This window comes from Pipistrellus kuhlii, unplaced genomic scaffold, assembly GCF_014108245.1.
Source record: "Pipistrellus kuhlii isolate mPipKuh1 unplaced genomic scaffold, mPipKuh1.p scaffold_m20_p_3, whole genome shotgun sequence".
Classification (NCBI taxonomy): domain Eukaryota; kingdom Metazoa; phylum Chordata; class Mammalia; order Chiroptera; family Vespertilionidae; genus Pipistrellus; species Pipistrellus kuhlii.
The window spans coordinates 160,362,220-160,381,370 of NW_023425529.1; the positions used below are offsets into that span (position 1 = coordinate 160,362,220).

The 19,151-nt window shown below is 40.5% G+C and overlaps 1 protein-coding gene across 17 annotated transcripts in view; it reads left to right on the forward strand.

Annotated features, from left to right (window-relative positions):
* The window catches only part of ARHGEF7 (Rho guanine nucleotide exchange factor 7), a 134,289-nt gene that overhangs the window by 43,837 nt on the left and 71,301 nt on the right, over window positions 1-19,151 (forward strand). For 10 of the 17 annotated variants that reach the window (XR_006742981.1, XR_006742982.1, XM_036459266.2 and 7 more), the window contains 2 exons: window positions 15,538-15,622; window positions 18,364-18,494. The exons of 3 other annotated variants lie outside the window; for them this stretch is intronic. Coding sequence is in view for 9 of the 14 variants with exons in the window: in XM_036459266.2 (XP_036315159.1) it covers window positions 15,538-15,622; window positions 18,364-18,494 (216 nt within the window). In the remaining 5 variants the exon portion in view is untranslated. Of the gene's footprint in view, window positions 1-13,523; window positions 13,574-15,537; window positions 15,623-18,363; window positions 18,495-19,151 lie in introns of those variants that run through there. 4 more of the 17 variants (XM_036459280.2, XM_036459268.2, XM_036459278.2 and 1 more) reach the window with 3 other exon arrangements.

Here is a 19,151-nt window from a genome sequence, read left to right on the forward strand (position 1 = left end):
TGATCTAATAAACAAAGGGAGACTAGCTGTGCTGGCAGCCTGACTGTAGCTGAGGAGTTGTTATGGGCCTGGCCTTCTTGGCGATGGCTTACCTTTGGCAGAGCACAGCGGGAGGTAGCGTGGGGACCTGGTAGTTCTTAGCATCCTAGAGTTTCAGAATCAGGAGAGACCTTGAGCCTGGTTAGAAAACTGGTACAAGAGAAATTGAGGGTGTCCCATAGAGAGCACAGAAGAGTAGAAGCTCTCTGTGCAGACTCTTTCCCTCAGGCCTCCGCTGGGGGTGATATGCCACAAAATGTCAGAGCTCCCTGAGACTCCTTACACAGGGACAGGAAATCTCTGTAGTCCCCACTGTGGGAGACTTAGGGTAGTCTGAGGAAGGGGTATTGTGTATATTGAAGAAATCCATGTTTGACTATTATCAATCTTTTGTCTCTACAATGGAAAGGGCCCAGAATCTTTCTGTTAGAAACTGGTCCTAGCTCAGATAGAGGCATCTGATCTAGATGAAATATGTCTGGTAGTGGATAGGATGCATTCTGCATACGTGCGGAGTTAAGGAGGGCCATGCTCACTGAGGAAGTGGGAGGGCCTGCCCTCTGCCAGACTACAGCTAGTGGTGTGCTTGCAGCTGTCACTTGGGACGTGCTGCTGCTCTGTGCTGGCTTGTCTGGGCTGGCTCAGCTGACCGTGCAGGGGAGTCTGGGCGTTGATGGGAAAGTTTCTCACTAGCCTTAGAGTGGGGGAAATAATTGTTGTTTGACAAACTCACGCATTATTTTGAATATTACTAGATCACACGTGCATTTTTCATTTTGCAATTGGACAAGGATGTGGGGGACAATTCTTTATCAAGGGTCCATGCTCTTTTTTTCCAATAAGGCCTTGTGAAAAGTGAAATAATGTCAGTCATGACTGATGAGTGAGAACAGTATGAATTTGGAACTCATGCACATGTGTGATCATGACTGCCTATTTCTCTGTCTATAGAAAATTCTAGTTACTTGGTGTTTTGCCTTTTGACCTCATTCCTTCTTTCTTACTTCTCACTTAAAACACACAAAAAACAGGCTTTTTTGAATATCTTTCATCACTTTTTTATTTTCACTTAAAAACAAATCAAGAAAATCCCAATTGGTCTTGTAGGAAGGAGAAATTCTCATCCCTCTTTTTCCTGACCGGTATTTGTCCTGAAGCAGTTTGTATCCCTGAAGAATTCCTTTAAGTCCTAGGAACCAGTAAGGACAGGTTCCCTGAATAACTACAAAACACAATCCAAGGCCTTTCAGATCATATTTAGATGTGAGGTCTGCTTTTAGAATGTTTAAAAAAAATAAAACTGCAACCACTTGGGTTGCAGTGTGGAGATTCTAATATACTGATTCCACAGTCCCTTTGGAGAGTTTGTGATTTAATTATTTTGGTGTTTAAGCTGACCCAGCTGGGTCTTTAAAATTAGGGTGTGGTGAGGTAACCAGAAATCTGGCTGGGAGAGGGAACCACATGATTTTCCCATGTTTGAAGAGCCAAAAATCCAGCATAGCAAGGCAGAGAGGAAAGTATATTTTTCTCCAGCCTTCTCATTGCAAAACTAGGCCAGCCATCTGTGGTGGGAATTTGAGGGAAATCTGGGTATCAACAATTGAGATCTTGAAGTGATGTTGGGCCTATCAGAATTATTCATTTAAATCTTTGTTTCAGGAAAGGCCTAAGGATGATGAGTGAAATGCTTTTATTTTCTACTTAAAAGGAGGGGCAAAGGGTGGTGAGGGGCTGCTAGAGAGAACCTCATAATATGCCCCCTTTTCTTATTTTGAAAAATTTATAATTAACATTGGAATACTAATGTAAATACTCTGTGCCTTCACTTAGATTGACGTTGTAGACACTTTTGCCCTTTTGTTTTCTGACATACAGTATTTGCATTTTGTTAATCATTTAAACCACATGGTAGACCTGATGCTTGCCTTTGAATACTCAGCATGTATGTTTTTAAAATGAGAGCATTCTCTTCCATAACCAAGGTATGTTGATACATCCAAGACTGTTTCCATTGTTTTAGTAATATACGTACAGTCCATATTCACACTTGCCCAGTGGTCTCCAAGTGACTGTTGTTTGTTTTTATTAAAATGTAGGCTTCAAACAAGGACTCATGCATTGCATCTGGTTTGTCATATCTTGTTAGTTTCTTTCATTTCCAGAAGAGTTCCTCCACCTTTATCATGTATGACTGATGGGTTTGAAGAATACAGAGTTGTTATGTAGAGTGTCCCACAGTCTGTTCAGGATCTGATTTAGGTTATACATTTTATTTTTTTATATTTTATTGTACATATGTATGTATTTATGTATATGTTTTTATTGATTTCAGAGAGAGAGAGAGAGGGAGAAACATTGACGAGAGAGAAACATTGGTTGACTGATTCCTGCACACCTCCTGCTACTAATTGAGCCTGCAACCCAGGCATGTGCCTTGACTGGGAATTGAACCAGTGCTCTAGTGCATGGGGTGATGCTCAACCAACTGAGCCACACTGGCCAGGCTAGGTTAAACATTTTAGGCAAGAATTCTACACAAGTGATGTGCTGTATACCCATGGATCATATCAGAATGAACTTAATGTCAATGTACTCCATACTGCCAATACTAAGTTCTATCACTTATCTAAGGTGACATTCACCAGATCTCTCAGTTGTAAAGATGCCCTTTCTCCCTTGTACTTAGTATGTAATCTGTGGGTAGTCCCTCCCAAAAAGCTTTTTACTTGATGCTCCTAGCATCCCTTGGTCATCCTTCCTGAATTTAGTTACTCATGGTGTTAGCTACACGGTATGAGGCTGCCTTTGGGACCTCAGGCTTTGTTCAGGAAAAGACATTTGAAGGTGGTGTTGGGCATCAGAGCTAGAAAGTTGTGTGCATTTTGGCGTGTTGAAGAGAATATGTTACTTTCTGCTTTCAAGAATCTGAAGATTACATTTTGTAAATTTAGTCATCTACTTTTTGAGCTCTGTATGTATTGCCTTTGTATAAGCTTTCCATTATCAAGCAATCAGTCAGTCTCTAACTCATACTGAAGACATGAGCTCATTTTATCCAGGTGGACTTGAGATGTGAATAGTAAAAAAATTAATTGGAGAGGAAGGAACCAACAGAACATTTCCATTGCACTAATGAGAAGACTGATAAAAATGCAATAACTTTAAACACTATATTAGCAGCTGGATAGTAATAGTGACTGCTCAGTGGCTCCTAAGTACTAGAGCAGCCACAGGGCAAGGCTGTAAAGTAGCTTCAGTTAGCCTTGGAACACTGAGGAGAAACAGATCTAGAGAGGTAAATATGCCTGATACATGATATTCACTAAGTGGCAGAGTTGGTATTTGAGTCAAGTTTATGGAGATTTCAGAACTTCCAAATTTAGAATTGAAGGCCAGCTGAAACGAGATGGTGGCATTTCAGTTGGTGAAAGCTCTGTAAAAGGGAGAGGACTGAGGGAAGATTATGGACCCTTGGACATTGATCTTTTCAGGAAACTAGGCAAGTATAGTGCCCATAAGTTCATGATTTTGAATTCTTAATGTGTTAATTAATCTGCACCATGCAACTGAGATGGTCTTTACTTAAGATTTAGGATGATTAATTGTAAACTGTTAGTTTTCTACACATCCTCTATCATTTTGGGTGTGATGTATAGTAACCCGGAGAATAAAGAAATCAGAGATAATGGATCATTAACTTTATTAAAAGCGTGACTAACTTCTATGCTTGTGGCATTTGCTAATTGTTTATTTCTTAGCACTGAATGTATTAAAAATTCAGATTGCACAACGACTTTGGATTTTATGTGCGTGTACTGATTATAATGTAAAAGGCATTTTTTATTTGGATCATGGTCAGGAGTTTGAAGAACATCAGTCAAATGGAGATGCTTGAAGAATCAAGACAAGGCAGTTTAGGGGATTGGAAGTTTGTATATTAAATTTCATGTCTCAACTTCAATTTTGAGATCTCTTTGCCAAGACAAACCCTAGAAACTTACCTTCTTTCTGGTTTTCAAAAACTGTTGGAATCTTCATTTAGAACTGGCCCATGGAAGAGGAGAAGGTAATTTCATATGAGGCTGTTGAGTGTTCTTAGGAAGATTGTTTCATTGTTCACATAGGATGAGAACATGGGATTTTTTTTTGACCAGAGCATTTATTGGATAGAATGTGTTTTGAAAAATGTGATAATGAAGATCAAGCTTATATTTCACTTAGAGGCTTGATGTATGAAGATTTGTGCAAGAATAGGCCTTCCATTCCCTGGCTGCTGGCATCGGCTTCCCTCCTGCACCCGGGACGGGCCTTTGCTCTGGCCGGCACCTTCCACCTTCGCTCTGGCTTGAGCTGCCTTCCGCCTCTCACCTTGTCATGTCAGTTTGTATATTCCTTTCTTATTGGCTGTAGGTGCCACCATACGGACAATTTGCATATCCCATCTTTATTAGGATTGCTAGTGGAGAACAGGGAAGTGTTTCTTCTGGTGGTGCTAGTCTGCATACAATTTATGAGACCAGTTCTTGCACCTATGTCTTGCCTTAAGGGAACACACAGAGGAACAAGATGTCTTTGCTGGAAGCATCAGTAAGTCTACATGGCAAAAAAATGAATATATGTAAATGGGAAACAGGCAGCTCCTATAAGGCCTATAAGAGGGACAGTGAGTGACATGGGGTTGCGATTTAGAAAGAAAGAGACCTTTCAGATGGCAGCTTGTAATAATGGGTAGTCAGAATATCTGGGTGGGGGATAAAACCTGCTACTGCTTTCTGGTTGGCCTTCAAACTTACCAAGTTGATTTGTTGAGTTGAACCAACAAAATGTCCTGAATTTGATGAACTGCCCTAAATTGGAATTACTGGTAAAGGGAAATTTGAATTATGGCATTCTGGGACCTAACTGCTTGAGATATGTGATAACTTCATACTTTGGGGGGAAATTTTAGTGTCCTGGAGATTATAATAGGCATGGAAGGGGAATGCTCAGCCTAGACAGGTGTCATACATTTTAGAAAGCATTTTTTTTTTTAAAGTTAATAAAGATTGGGCCCAGCACAAGGGACTCAACTATAGCCCTTCAAGGTATAACTAAGACCAACAAATGGTAAAGAGGTCTGGGGATGCCAGCAGTCTCATTGTGTCATTGTGCTCATGCTCGTAAGCTTTATTAAGTGGTATTTATTTTGAAATAAGTACACATTTTATATATATATATATATATATATATATATATATACATATATATACATATATATACATATATACACACATATATATGTATATATACATATACACACATATACACATATATATATGTGTATATATATGGAACTAAAAATTACAGAGAGACTTGCAGGCAAAGAGATAGCATTTTATGGTATTTAGAAGTATTGGGTCTTAATTTTTTAAAAAATGAAAATGTTCTGAACGAATGAAAATATTTGGTCTTAAGCTTATGTTTTTCTGTCTCTGAAAGTGAGCATTTGGATGTTTTAATGGCAATTACACTTAAGTCTTAATGTCAAGCACCATCTACTTATTGTTCAGTTTTTCTGATCACTCAAACTTCCTTTGAACTTTTCATGTCTCATGATGAAAGTTATATTTACATAGCGTTGAATAGTTTGTAAAGTACTTGTACTTTCTCATGTTATCATTGTAATAGCTAATCATTACAAAGCCCTTTAGATTTTCACCTGTAAAATCCCATTCTAATCCACTTCCTCTGTGGCCACTGTGACTTCCTTCATTTAGATCCCCGTGAAAGGGAGGATTTAGTATACCTGCCCTGCCTCCCACCTTCCTCATAAACCCCTGTATAGCCCAATTTTTCAATTGCACTGTTTGGTGATTCTTAATTTTTCAGTAATTACTTTGATAAATTTAAATACTATACCAGAAAACTGTCTTTCTTAATTTATCACCTTCAAGTTTACTCCGTAATGAAAGATGTGGAACTCCATAGGGCATGGTGAGCAGCATGAGGGGAGGGGCGTGTTTCCCCTGGTGTTACTTGTCTAGCAGCTTCTCATCTGTTGGGCTGTCTTTTTCTGATGCTCTGGCCAGAGAGGGCAGGCTTTTCTCCAGGCTGTTTTTGTCTGCACTCTTATGTCTTGACTGCAGTTTTCTCTAGCCCTTAGTCTGGGGCATTTGAAATAAAAAGAAAATTCCGAGAAGTCCTGCCATGCTGTTTCTCAGGCCCCAAAGCCAGTCTGCCTCTTCTCTTCACATCTGTTTGTAAAATAAGCTTGACATGAAGTCTCCAGCACAGCACCCAGGGGCCTTGTTCTCCTCGGCTGCTGCACCCGTCCTCTTTTCTGCTGCCTATGCTTCAGCTCCGTGGTGATTTCTGTTGGTGACTAAGACTTTTCAATCCTTTCATTGCTTAGCTGCCGTGCCTCTCTTAGGACTTTGTCCTTCCCCTTCCCCAGGCCTTCTTGACCAATGTACCTAAAATAACTTGGTTGGTGTTTCCGTCCCTGTCCTCCTGGTTTGGGTTATTGATACAGTAGACTCCACAAAACAATATGATTTAGTTCTCATTTTAAACTGAAAAATTGTTTGGGGATATGTTGGGCGCAAGTAGAATTCATCATCCAACTTTAATTTTATCCCTGAGTGTGGGAGTAGGTGGAACTAAGTACAAAACCTAAAGAAGCCACGAAAGCAAAAATTCACCCTGGCTCTGTTTTTCACATTTTCCAACAGTAGGGACCATTTGCATTAAACTTAAATAGCACAACTTATTTAAGATTCGTTTTTACTCATCATGTTCTAAATTCACAAATTCCATTTGACAATGTGATAGGGCAAAATTATATTTTTATACTTCAGGAACCACACTCTAGAGCTGTGCCAAAAGTAGCAATTTCTTATGTCAAAAATAGCTTCCTCATAAACTCACTGGAAGAGTTGACCTGACTTGTTGCATTTGGAACATTCAAGCTGCATGATTGAGAAATGCTGACTTAGCCTTACGAGGTAGGGGTCTTTCTATTAGTACAGAGATGTTGGAAAGAAGATTTTTTCTCCCCACGTTCCTTGGTATTTTCTTTTTTGGTATATGTATGGTTGTTATCAGCCAGTGACATCATTTAGGTGGGAGTCATCTATTTTTGCTTTGATATCAGTATGGCTAGGGTCAGAGTCTGTTTTGGTTGGTGATGTCTGTGTTTCTGTGAACAGGAACTCTCTGCACTGTACGTCACACGTGTGCAGATTTGCCAGGGGGCTGTGCACATTATTGACTTGCACAGTCTCCTTGATGCTCTGCCACAGCGGCTGTGCAGTTGGAGTGGGCAGGTACAGCCAGGCACTGCTGAGGTGGTGCACTTGTTGGCTGTCTGGGGCTGCTGGCAGTGGTGGTACCTTAAAAGGAAGAACATTCCTAAAGCTGCAGCCCACACAGGAAAGCAGAGGAAAGAGAGGGCCTTAAGCTTTCGGTGTTTCATGACTGTTGGCCATTCTTATTAGTTATGTGAACTGATAAATTTTGTTTGTTTAAGCCATTTGAGTTGCGTTTCACTTGCTGCTTGCAGTTGAAAGATTCCTGGCTAACAGTGTCTTCATTATTTGATGCATAACACAATCTATTTACTGATGTAAAGTTTGCTTTTCTATTTTAATATGTGGAAGATACTCCTGAGATCTAATACCCGTGGTGAATTTGGAAGCCAAGGTGAGGTAAACTTTTAGGTCTTATTTAGATTCAGGCATCTTCTGGTTATCTTGGAAAACCCCGTTCCACTTCTTTGTTGGGTGTGTCAGCACTTGGCAGAATGAATTTGATATCTGATCTATCCAATTAGAAGGTGTGGGAACTCAATTTAAAGAGGAAAGCGTGGCACATGAATGTAGTTCTCCCATAGTGGGTGGGTACGCTGGTGATTTTCAAGCACAGTCCTCACATTTTTTTGAATCTTTTCCCTCCTAAAGGCAGGACTGTGGCCCGCTTCCCTGGACCACACAGGTGACTCCTTTTTTTTTTTTTTTTTTTTTTTTTTTAAACAATATTCTGTGCTGGTCATTTAAAAGAAAAGAACAGAGAGGCTGGCAGAAAACTCAAAGGCTTCTAGAACTTTTGCATGGGGTTACATGGTTACATGCATCATCTTGCTCAGGACTGGTGCATGTCACGTTATGGGAAGGCATGGCTATTGGTGGGGATGCACACACTTCCAGGGAGGTGTGTGAATGGAAGAAAACAGTGACAGTGAGCTGCAGTGCCTTGAGTTAGAGACAGAGGAAGCTGAAAATAGAGTGATGAATATAAAACTTCTAGATGGGATCGGCATCGGCTCTTAATACCTGTGCCTTTCAAACCTCTATTTTTTCCACAATATTCTGTTGGTTACAAGGCTTTCCTGAAAACCATGGTATCGCTTTCTGCTAAATCTTCTACTTAGCTAGAGGTTTATGCATGTGGGAGTTCTCACAAGTGCACATAGGAGGTCACCCCGTTGGTTGATGTGTGTGTGACACAGCCCCATCTTATGTATAGGTGAGCTCTCCTTATTTCAGGTGTTACTTTAGGAACCAAACAATACTAGTTGTGACTATATAAATAAAGGATATGTCAAAATATTTCTAGAGGACTAGCAAAAGTTAAGGCTGGACCAGATTCCTAAGTTTTTGATGGTCAGTTTTAGCTCTTTCAGTGGTGTGTCACTGACAGTGTTTTATGGGTGATGAGTGGTCAGGGTGGTGGGTGCTCTCGGGAGCTGGTTGCTCTGGGCCTCTGCTGGACAGATTGGGGAGGAGCACTGGGCAGGGTTGAGGGCCTCTCAGGCCAGATGGTGTCCTTCTGATGCAGATGGTGCAACTTCTCTCTCTCTCTCTGCCTTTTGTCTATAGCTGAGTGTCTGCGCATCTGCTAAGACCAGACACGGTTGTCAACTTCTTTTGGAAGCCCTTTCTGAAGCTTGATGGCAGGTGTTTTCTTTCCTCCTCGAGGCCAGGGCCGAACCTTCTTATAGTAGCGCCCAGCACAGTGCAGTAAGCTGGGCCCTTCAGCATCCCCCAATCTCTGCTGAGGCAGGTGTCAGCTTGGGTGAGCACGTGTCCTGCCTGCTAGGTGTGAAGGGAGTCCTTCCAGGCCGTCAGAAGTGTCATGTCTGGGAGAGTGCTGACTAACGTGCCGGTGGCTTAATCGTCTCGCCAGGCCTACCAGTAGTTTCTGTTGTCCTTCCCAGTCATCTGGAGCCTGGAGCCTCTTGTCTGGAACCTAGTAATAATAGGGAATGCACCTCGAGGACAGAGGAATGAATGCCTTACCTATTGTGGAGTTGTGACTAATTTTCCCTATTATTATTATTATTATTATTATTGTTATTATTATTTTTCCTGCTTCAGCTTTTACAAAAGCAGAAGGCCAGCTCCTGAATTTCCCACCCTTACATTTTCCCTTCTGCCAGGTTTCTTGAGCCTGGTTCTCTCTTGCTTGAAGTTGGTGATCATTCTTTAAAAAGGACACTGTGTCAGAGGTGTCTTAGAAAGGTCAGCCAGTTGAGTGTCTCTCCCTTCCCAGGTAAGGAAACTGGTGCCTAGGAAGTTCACTGACCTGTCCACAGGGATAGTGCTCAGAGGTGGGTTGGCCTTTGGAAGGCCTGTTCTTACTTGACATCCCTCCTGCCCTTCTGGGTTTGGATTGGGAAATCATGGTCTTCTGGAGGCCACAGAGTCTGGTTTGTCTGCTGTGGCCCTTTTTGTGCTTGTTATCTTGGACTATTTTCTGATAGCGCTCTCATTCTCTCCAAGTGATGCATTGTGGCTGGTGAGTCCAGTGTGCCCTGCAGCGACTACCATGTCCAGTGGCTTATTTTCCTTCTAGTCTCAGCTTGTCTTCTGTGTACTGCTCCTGTGATCAGAGCCCTCTTGCATCACTTGGTCCTTTAAATTTTCTTTTTTTTTTTTTTAAATATATTTTATTGATTTTTGTACAGAGAGGAAGGGAGAGAGAAAGAGAGAGTTAGAAACATCGATGAGAGAGAGTCATCGATCAGTTGCCTCTTGCACACCCCCTACTGGGGCTATGCCCGCAACCAAGGCACATGCCCTTGACCAGAATCGAACCCGGGACCCTTCAGTCCCCAAGCCGACGCTCTATCCATTGAGCCAAACTGATCTTGGCAGGTCCTTTAAATTTTCTTACGAGTTTGTCTTCAATTGTACCTTGTGCAGGATGATAGCCAGGACTAGCCTGTGTTGGAAAAGCCAGCCTTATTAGGCTTGGTATCAGGGTTAGTGGTGTGCTCTTTTTTTAAAATTTATGTAGATAATCATAACCCTCTATCTGGGTTATAAGATTCTGAGTTTTCCTCCAGTAGAGGAATAGGATGTATGTGCTTGTGAGAGAAACTGGATGAAAAAGAGGTGTTTTTTTTCTTCTTTTTTTTTTCTATTTGTATTTTCCTGTCCTGAAGACATTTTTTGGCCATTAAATGAATTTTGTAGGCAGGGACTGTTAGTGACTCCCTGTCTGAACTAGGAATTGAGACAAGCCTCTGAAGAAAAAGAATAGCATTTATTCTGATACTTTAAGGAAGGGTATAGCAATGCCCTGCTTTAATTGACACAAGGAGAATAAGTTTTTGGCTTATTTATTATATAGAAACTTTTTGGTATTTGGTTCTTTTCCCTGATAAAGGAAGTTGTTAATTTTGGGGTGATTCTGCTATGTCTATACTTGCATGTTTCTTTTAAAATACCTGCCTATAATTGTTCTTGTAGATTACACTTTCATCAACTTGGATTTTAGAACTTTTCCCTTTAAAATAGTTGATTTCCTGCTTTTTTTTTTTTTTTTTTTTTTTTTTTTGGTAGAAAAAGGTACAACCTTTCCTTTGCACCCCCACTGATAGTGCTGCTTGGATTTTGTGATCGTATTTTAAAATGGGCTCTTATAAAAATGGGCTCTGGTGAGGTCGGCCATGATTCCTACTCTGAGAGTTAATAGTGGGAGAAGGCTTTGGATAATTCAGTGTCCAGCAGACAGTAAGGGGAGTGATAGTTCTACAGAAGCATTCTCAAATGGGGGCAGTTGCTTTGGTGACGGGCAGCAGGCATCATCACATCCACAGTGTTGAGCAGACCTGGAGTACGTGCTGGTAGGGGTGTCCTTCCTCTTTCATGTTGGTGTTTGTATTTCCCCTCATGAGCCTTGAGGCTGAAAGGTGAGTGTGGGGGTGGGGAGGATGTGTCAGAAGCAGCAGCTTGGGTAGGAATTCTGGATGGGAACCATAACAGGTTGATAGGGAGTAAGGCAATCTGTTGGGAGTATGAGCTGGACTCTTGCTGATATTGATGTGCATTAGTGGAAGTTGGTACCAATGATTGCGTGTGCTGTGCTATATGGTATAGTATATGTGTCGTAGAAGCAATGTGTGCAGTGTTTGGTGTGTGCATGTTTTGCCTGTGCAGTGTGTAGGGTGTGCTTCAGAAGCAATGTCTGCTTGTGTATAGTGTGTGCAGCATGTGCTATGGTGTATACTGCAGAAGCAGTGTGCATGTGTATAGTGTGCAGCACATGCTGTGGTGTGTGCTGCAGAAGCAGTGTGCACTTGCAGTGTGTACATTTTGTGGTGTGTGTGTGTATGTGCTACAAAAGCTGTGTTCATGTTTGGTGTGTGCAGTGTGATTTGTATGCTGCAGCGTGTGTGTGTGTGTGTGTGTGTGTGTGTGGCATGTGCAGCATGTGGTGTGGAGACTTGTGGTCCTTTTTCTGGATGGTCTTTAAGATGTTTATGAACACCTACAGCAATCAAGGAAGCTTTTTTTTCTTGTAGTTGTTTGTATTTTAGAAAATAAGAGTTTTCCTTGGTAGGATGTAATTTTTGATAGGTTTTTACAAGAGACCTTGAGGCTTGGTGTGCAAGATTCACACTATTTAAAAAAAATAATTATCCTTTTTGAACACGCGAAGCGTTTGCACATTGCTGCTACCTGCCGTCATTATTGTGATCTTAGTATCTTCTTTGTTCCTCCTTCCCATTTTAAGGATGAGCAATCTGAGGCCCAGAGGGCTTCAGTAAGTTGTGTAAGGCAGTAACCAGCAGGGGGCAGCCTTCAAGTTCAGAAAGGTTATCTGTCCTCACAGAACAGTATTGCCTCCTTCTCACTACATGCCTTGTCATGTTCAGCCCTGTCTCTCTTTCCCCATGAGAGAATTCTTAAAACATATTTTTATCCTTAAAAGTATTTTAATATCTGGGCCTCTTCTATCCTGATTTCTATATGGTTTGTATTTGTTGTATTTCATTATGTAGTATTGTCTCTAGGCCACTCAGATTGAAGGAATTTCAGATTAGACAGCTCTGGTCGGGCCTCAGCCCTCTCCTGGAGGGTTAAGGACTCCCTTGCCCCTGTACCTGTTCTCATTCTGGAATCTGCATCTATTAAAAGTAAAATATTAAAAATAAACTAACGTATTTAATAGTTTGAGTTTTTTGGTTGGAATATTGATTGGATTATTTTTGTTGTTGAGAATATTGGATCATTCTACTGCACACTTACCAGAAATTCACTTAAATGTGAAAAGGAGAGTGAGTTAGTTAATATACTTTTTAGTTAATATACTTTTTCAACTGGGTAGATTCTAAGATTTGTGGGCTATTGTTTGTTCCCTTCTTACTGTGCTTAATAAGGGACAGGGGTGAGGCGTGGGCCTGCCTAGAGAGAGGATTCAGGACACTTTCCTCATCTCTCCAGGGAGGTGCTTCTCACCCTTGGTTGCTCAAAACCACCAGGAGAGCATTAACCTGGGTCTCTTCCCTGAAGACTCTAATTAAATTGGTCTGAGATGTGGCTTGATTTTGTAAAGTAGTCTTGGTTTAGAAAAGTTCCAAGGGAGCCCCTCCTGATAATCACTCCCAATACCACCTGAAGAAAATGAACCACTGTGTTTGTTTCTTTCCTTCAAGCTTGCTCCATATTCCAGCCAGAGGTCAGAGTGTGCTGCGCTTAGAGCATCAGTGGTTAGGACATGAGGTGGGCCAGCCTCCCAGGGTTTTTATCTCTTTAAGCACCAAGTGACCCAGGAAATAACTTAGTGTGCTAAATGTTCTGGTCATTCTCAGATATAGGCTGATCTATTTTTGCAGAGATATTTCTATAAAAGTTCTAATGAGAATTTCCTCTTGTTCTCATAGTACACTTTCTCAGTGCCCTAAGATTTTTCTGGTTTTGCTTTTTGTACAATAGATTAGTATTTCAGGAAATAGTCTGTTATCTTTGTGTGGAGAAGCACTTTTTAGTCAAAACATTTTGTTGACTCAGAATATGCATTATTTTCCTCTTAGTGGTAAGCATTTGTCTCATTTCATTGTGTAGTTTCCTGTTAAGAAATGTGAATATATGTGAATTCACTTAATTTCTGACGTCACATTGTACCCCATTGGTGGGCAGTTTTAGCCAACCAGACGCTTCCTGGTATCCAAATAAGAAAGATATATAGTTCTGGAATAACAGGAAACTTCAGTATTCAACATCCTGTTTTTCTGGGTTTTATGACTTGCTGCTTCACCACAATGAAGGTTAGTAGACAATTTATGTAGATTTCTTTTTGTAAAATACCATAGTTTTAATTTCCGAGGCTAAAGAATTATAACTTTAGAGCTGAAAGACTGGTACAGATCACCTACTCCAGCATTTTACAAGTAACATGTTCTATGTGTACAGAAATTGAGGCCTACTGAGATTAATACTTTTAATTCTTTAAAAAATATATATTAGCCCATTTAAAAAGAATGACGGTGATATGTCAGCCTAGATAATGCTCTGATTTGACTTGGAATTCCTTTAAAAATAAGTATCAGAATAAATGAATTAAATTGTATATTATAAGATAGTTCTTAAGACTAAGGGCTTCCTCTTTTTATAGGAAGGATCTGGCTTCATGAAATTAGCTTTATTTTGTATTTCAACTATGTGAGATACATCAGTCCTTGTATACAGAATGCTTAGATGTATTCATATCTTTTAAGTCCTGTGGTTCCATTTAGTTTCCTCTTTCAGCTTTTAGAAAAAGTGAGCTGCGTTTTCAGCTCCTCTCTTGACTCAGTGATTTGATGTCTTCCTTTCTTGAAGTTTTTCCAACTTCTGAATTTTTTATTTTGTTGTTTGTTTATGTTCAACAAATTAAAGGCAGAAGATCATTAACTGAAGATGATTTTTGAGAAAGAGCAATAATTACTCAGATTTGGAATGGCTCTTCTTAGTTGTTCATTATGTGAATGGCACTCATTGTGACATTTAGTGCAGCTAAATAAATGGTGGATGGATGGGTGCATTTATTCATTCAGCAAATAACTTGAAGTTTTCCTGTGTGCTGGCCATTTTGCTAGATCTTGGGTGTTGTAAAATCTGCTTTTGTAGACTTTACAGTAAAGGGGGCCTATACACATTAAATGTGATGATGTCTTTGTGATGAATGTGCTGGTGGGGCCTGGTTAGGGGACCTAACTGAGACTGGTGAAGGAAGTGAGGCTGGGGAAGTCCGATGAGTAAGAGTTAGCCAGGAAAGAGGTTGGGGCTGGGCGGCAGGAAAGGGGGGTGGTCCTGCCAGGACCCATGAGGCAGAGGAACTGACCAAATGAGGAGAGAGGAAGTCTGGGTCCTCCTGTGCTGATACTCATTCTTGGATATCTAGTCATGTTTGTTTTTGTCCCACTGAGAGAGTCTTGGAAATATGTTAAGACAATTTACATTTTGGTGGAACTAAATACCACATCTTTTTGTTATTTGCATCTTTGAAATATTTTCATAATTTTTCTGGCAGAGTTGTGGATTATTTGATTATTGAAAATTATTTTTGTGTGGTGTAACTTTCAGATAGTGTATGGGAATGAGCTCTGTTTATTTTAATGTGTCCCAATAAAACCTAATTTTTCCCATTGTCTCTAGGCTGCTCAGATTGAAGGAATTTCAGATTAGACAGCTCTGGTGGGGCCTCAGTCCTCGTTCCTGAGGGTCAAGGACTCCCTTGCTCTCATATCTGTTCTCATTCTGGAATCTGCATCTTTTTATCTCCCCTTCCTTTTCCTCTCATCCATTCTGATGCCTGTGTTTCTCTTTTGCTGCTGTTAGCTTTGGAATTGACTGTGACTAGGAGAGGAAATTGGTAGTATGCCTGCCATGTGGCCTCTGCCTTAATTTAAAAAGAGAAGGATTGGAGTGCTGGCAGAAAAGAGAAGGATTGGAGTGCTTCCCAGGTTAGGTTGGCTCCCTAACCTGGGAAGGGCTTTCACTCAGGGTTATGAAGGAGTCTGGGGAGTTGGTCTCTGGCCCAGGTTTTAGGTATCTGTAAGGGAATTCTGTTGGACCTACCACCCCCAGACTGGAAGCTGAGCTCACTGGTCCTGATTTTTCAAGTTGTGTGTGCTGCATTTTTATGATTTCACCTGGAAATCCTACATGTGGTTCTCTCATTTTGCAAAAACTTGGTTTATCCTGCACTCAATACAAGACTCTATTAATTTTGTTTAATTTTTCCTTTCAGACGTTTGATGCAAATGATTTGTACCAGGGGCAGAATTTTAACAAGGTCCTCAGTTCCTTAGTGACTTTAAATAAAGTAACAGCAGGTAAGATCTTTTTTTTTTTTAATTGAACTTGATGGGGTGTGAAGACAAAAGGGCAAAAGCCCTTTCTTTTTTTTTTAGCAAGACAAATAAGCATTAATAAAATAAAATTAAAAAAACTTCTATTGCATTACATTTTTGGTTGTCATTTTTGCTGGGATTTTTTTTTTTCTTTCTTATTAGAACAGAATCTTCCGTTTTAGGACCTCAGATGGATATCAGGTGTTTTCCTTTCTGTGGGCAGAGTAGTTACTACCTGAAAATAGAGCAGAGGAGAAATGTCTCATTCGTTTGGCGACACTCACAAGCTGTCTTGGAGTTAGAAGCACTTCCTCTGGATTTTTATTAGGCTGATTAAAACTCGTATTTATTAACAGATCTAATGACTGTTTTTGAGGTGTAATCATGACAATTGAGTAGTCAGTGAATTGGCCTCTAAAGTAAATACCTACCTGGTAAGGTTTCCAGAGGGAACTAGGTTCACAGTGTTTGAACCCCAGTCATATCTCATGGAGAGGGTGAGTGGAGGTGGGGACACAGTATACTCCTCTGGCTCTCAGACCAAGTGAAGACTAGGAGAGATTCTGTGCAAATTCCTCATGGCTATATCTGTCCCACGAACTCCGAGAAGTTCTATCTTGTGGATCTAAAAGAAGGATTTAGTGGCTCTTTTGTTTTAAGGTCATTTTTATTTTTTCTTCTTTCAGATTTTAGGTACAGATTTCTGGGAGAAAGTTAGACTTTGATATGTCTCTTTTGATCAGAGACTTCTTAAGTTTATTTTGTCATGGTTTCTTCCCATTTTTGTCCTTGCCCTTCAGATGGAGTATACTCACTTCATTGTGTCCGGGAGGAACTGAGTCAGAACACTTTGGGCTGCCATCCTGGGTTGGAGACCCTCTGCACTCAGGAACTGTCCCTGGCTCCCCTCACAGCACTTGTTTGCTGGGATGGCTGTTTAGGGGCTGCCTGAGCCACAAGAATAACTGAAAGTTTGGGTTTTTCTCTGACATCTTCAGACTTTTCGTTGTTGACAACTAACTCAAATTTTATAAGACACTATGTAAGCCAAGCATGCAAACTTAAAGGATAACACAGGCCAAATAAACAAGGTTTAAATTTATGTGGGCTGCAAAAAAACAAAAGCTTCAATTTTCTTGTGAACTTAGGTTTATTTCAATAGAGACATGATAAATACAAAGGGCTGAAATAAATGAGTAATAGTTAACATAAAATAATAGGATATTTTAATAAAAATTAATATTTTTTCTTGAACATTAACTTGACTTAATAACTGCACAAATTAAGCATAATGCAAATAAACTTATTTTTCTTATTCTCTGAAAGCGAAATATTTTCTGCTGCATACACCAAACAAGTCAGTCCAAGAACAATGACATAGCAATCGCCTGCTAAAATATTTGCCACTAGTGTTAGTGTGCCTGCATGTAAGGCGCCTAAGGGAAATGAATGAATATGATTATAGTAATCAGTTATTAATGAATGTAGAGCTCGTTATTAATAATTATGTATTACAGGATATTGTAAAAGTTAAGAAATTTTTATTAGAACGTTTCTTATATACTGTTATATTGACTGGGCCGCAAAAATACTTGTTGTGGGCCACGAGTTTGACATCTTTGATGTAAGCCAATCCAAACATCTGCCAGAAAAATAGACCTGGAGATCATGTTTAAGGACATTTTTACAGAAGGTTCCCATGTAGCTTTAAGAAATTGCTAGGCATGTGCTTCTCAAAACAGTGATTTCTTAGAAAACTATTCATGGCTTCCTTTTTAAAAAATCAGATTCAAAGAAGTTGTTTGCTAACATTTACTTATTGGTTGGCCTGTGTGGAGTGTCTAATCATGAAGAGAGAGAACTAAGTACTTTACTAGTAATAGCTGTTTACTTTTATTACTGTTAATCCTCGCCCGAGGATATTTTGCATGAATTTTTAGGGAGAGTGAAGAGAGATGGAAAGACAGAGAAATATCTATGTGAGAGAAGCATATCAATTGGTTGCCTCCTTCATGAGCCTTGACCAGTTAGGGCTTGGGCCAGGGAGGAGCCTGCAACCCAGGTATGTGCCCTTGATTGGAATTGAATCTGGGACACTTTGGTCCACAGGCCGAAGCTCTGTCAACGAGCCAAACCGGCTAGGGCCACAGCTGTTTCCTTTGATCCTTTCACCAACTTGGTCAGGTGAATAAAGCTTGGGCTGCCTTCATTTTGAGGAAATAATCTCAGAAGGTTCTCTAGCTGGAAATTAGTAGTGGATTTTCTGTTGGTTTTAAGTAAATCTTTTCCTTTTGTTTTTCAATAATTCCTGCTGCTTCTGTGGATGGTGATCCTGGAGAAGTGGGCATGTGGTACAACGTATTGGGAATGAGTATGGAGTGGTGCTCTGCAAAATAGTTGAATTTGTAAGGGTATTTTTTCCCCTCCAGATGAAGTGAAAGTATTATAAATAGGTTACAGAACATTTCACAAGTCTGAAAATTATGCTAGCGAAGAGCTAATAAATAGTTATCTCCAATTAATTTCTGGAAAGGTGATTTGGCAATGAGGGCAAGTCTGTGGCAGACAGAAGCTGTGCTTTGTGTACTGCATAAATGGCCTGCTTTGTTGTGGTCTGCGGAGTGTCCCTCAGGGGCTGCCCCAGTTTAGAGTCTGGTGTGCACTGAGGGTGCATGGCGTCAGGCATCTCAGCTCACTCTTTTCTCCGTTCACGACCTTTTCAGACATTGGACTGGGAAGTGACTCTGTGTGTGCCCGGCCCTCATCTCATCGGATAAAGTCTTTTGACTCCCTGGGATCCCAGCCTTCCCACAGTCGGACTTCAAAATTATTCCAGGGCCAGTATCGAAGCTTGGTAAGTTTGAGGGAGGTGGTTATTGAATTGGAATTTGTGGGGAAGTGAGTATGTCCGTAGGTGTATCTGGAGCAATGCACGTGCCTTCATTGACAAGAGTTGCAGAGTGAGGGGTGGTTTGACACCCCCCCCCCATTGTTATTTTACTTGGGTTTGGCATTTGCTCATCACCAAATTATCCAGATATAATGCTTAATGACTGCTTTTGAGAAACTTTAGTTATTTTCAGTGTTACATCTTAAGATGCATAATCAGTTTATCTAGAGAGATGTGTGCTTTAAAATACTTCTCTGGTCACTTGCATAGTATTTTCTCATCTGCTATGCACAATGTACAGAACTGTAGGAATAATATATATTTGTAAAATACTTAGTTTCATGAAAAACCAATGGCTGCAAGCTAAAAAGACCTGAGAGTGGTTTTTCTCTTAATAAATGCATGAATTAGAGTGCTTTAATTGAGTCAGGATGCAGTATATGAAGGAGGAACTCCTTTGTTTTCTAAAAATAAATTTTTATTGATTTCAGAGAGGAAGGGAGAGGGAGAGAAAGATAGGAACATCAGTGATGAGAGAGCATCATCGATAGGCTGCCTCCTGCAAGCCCCCCACTGGGGATCAAGCCCACAACCTGGGCATGTGCCCTGAACGGGAATTCA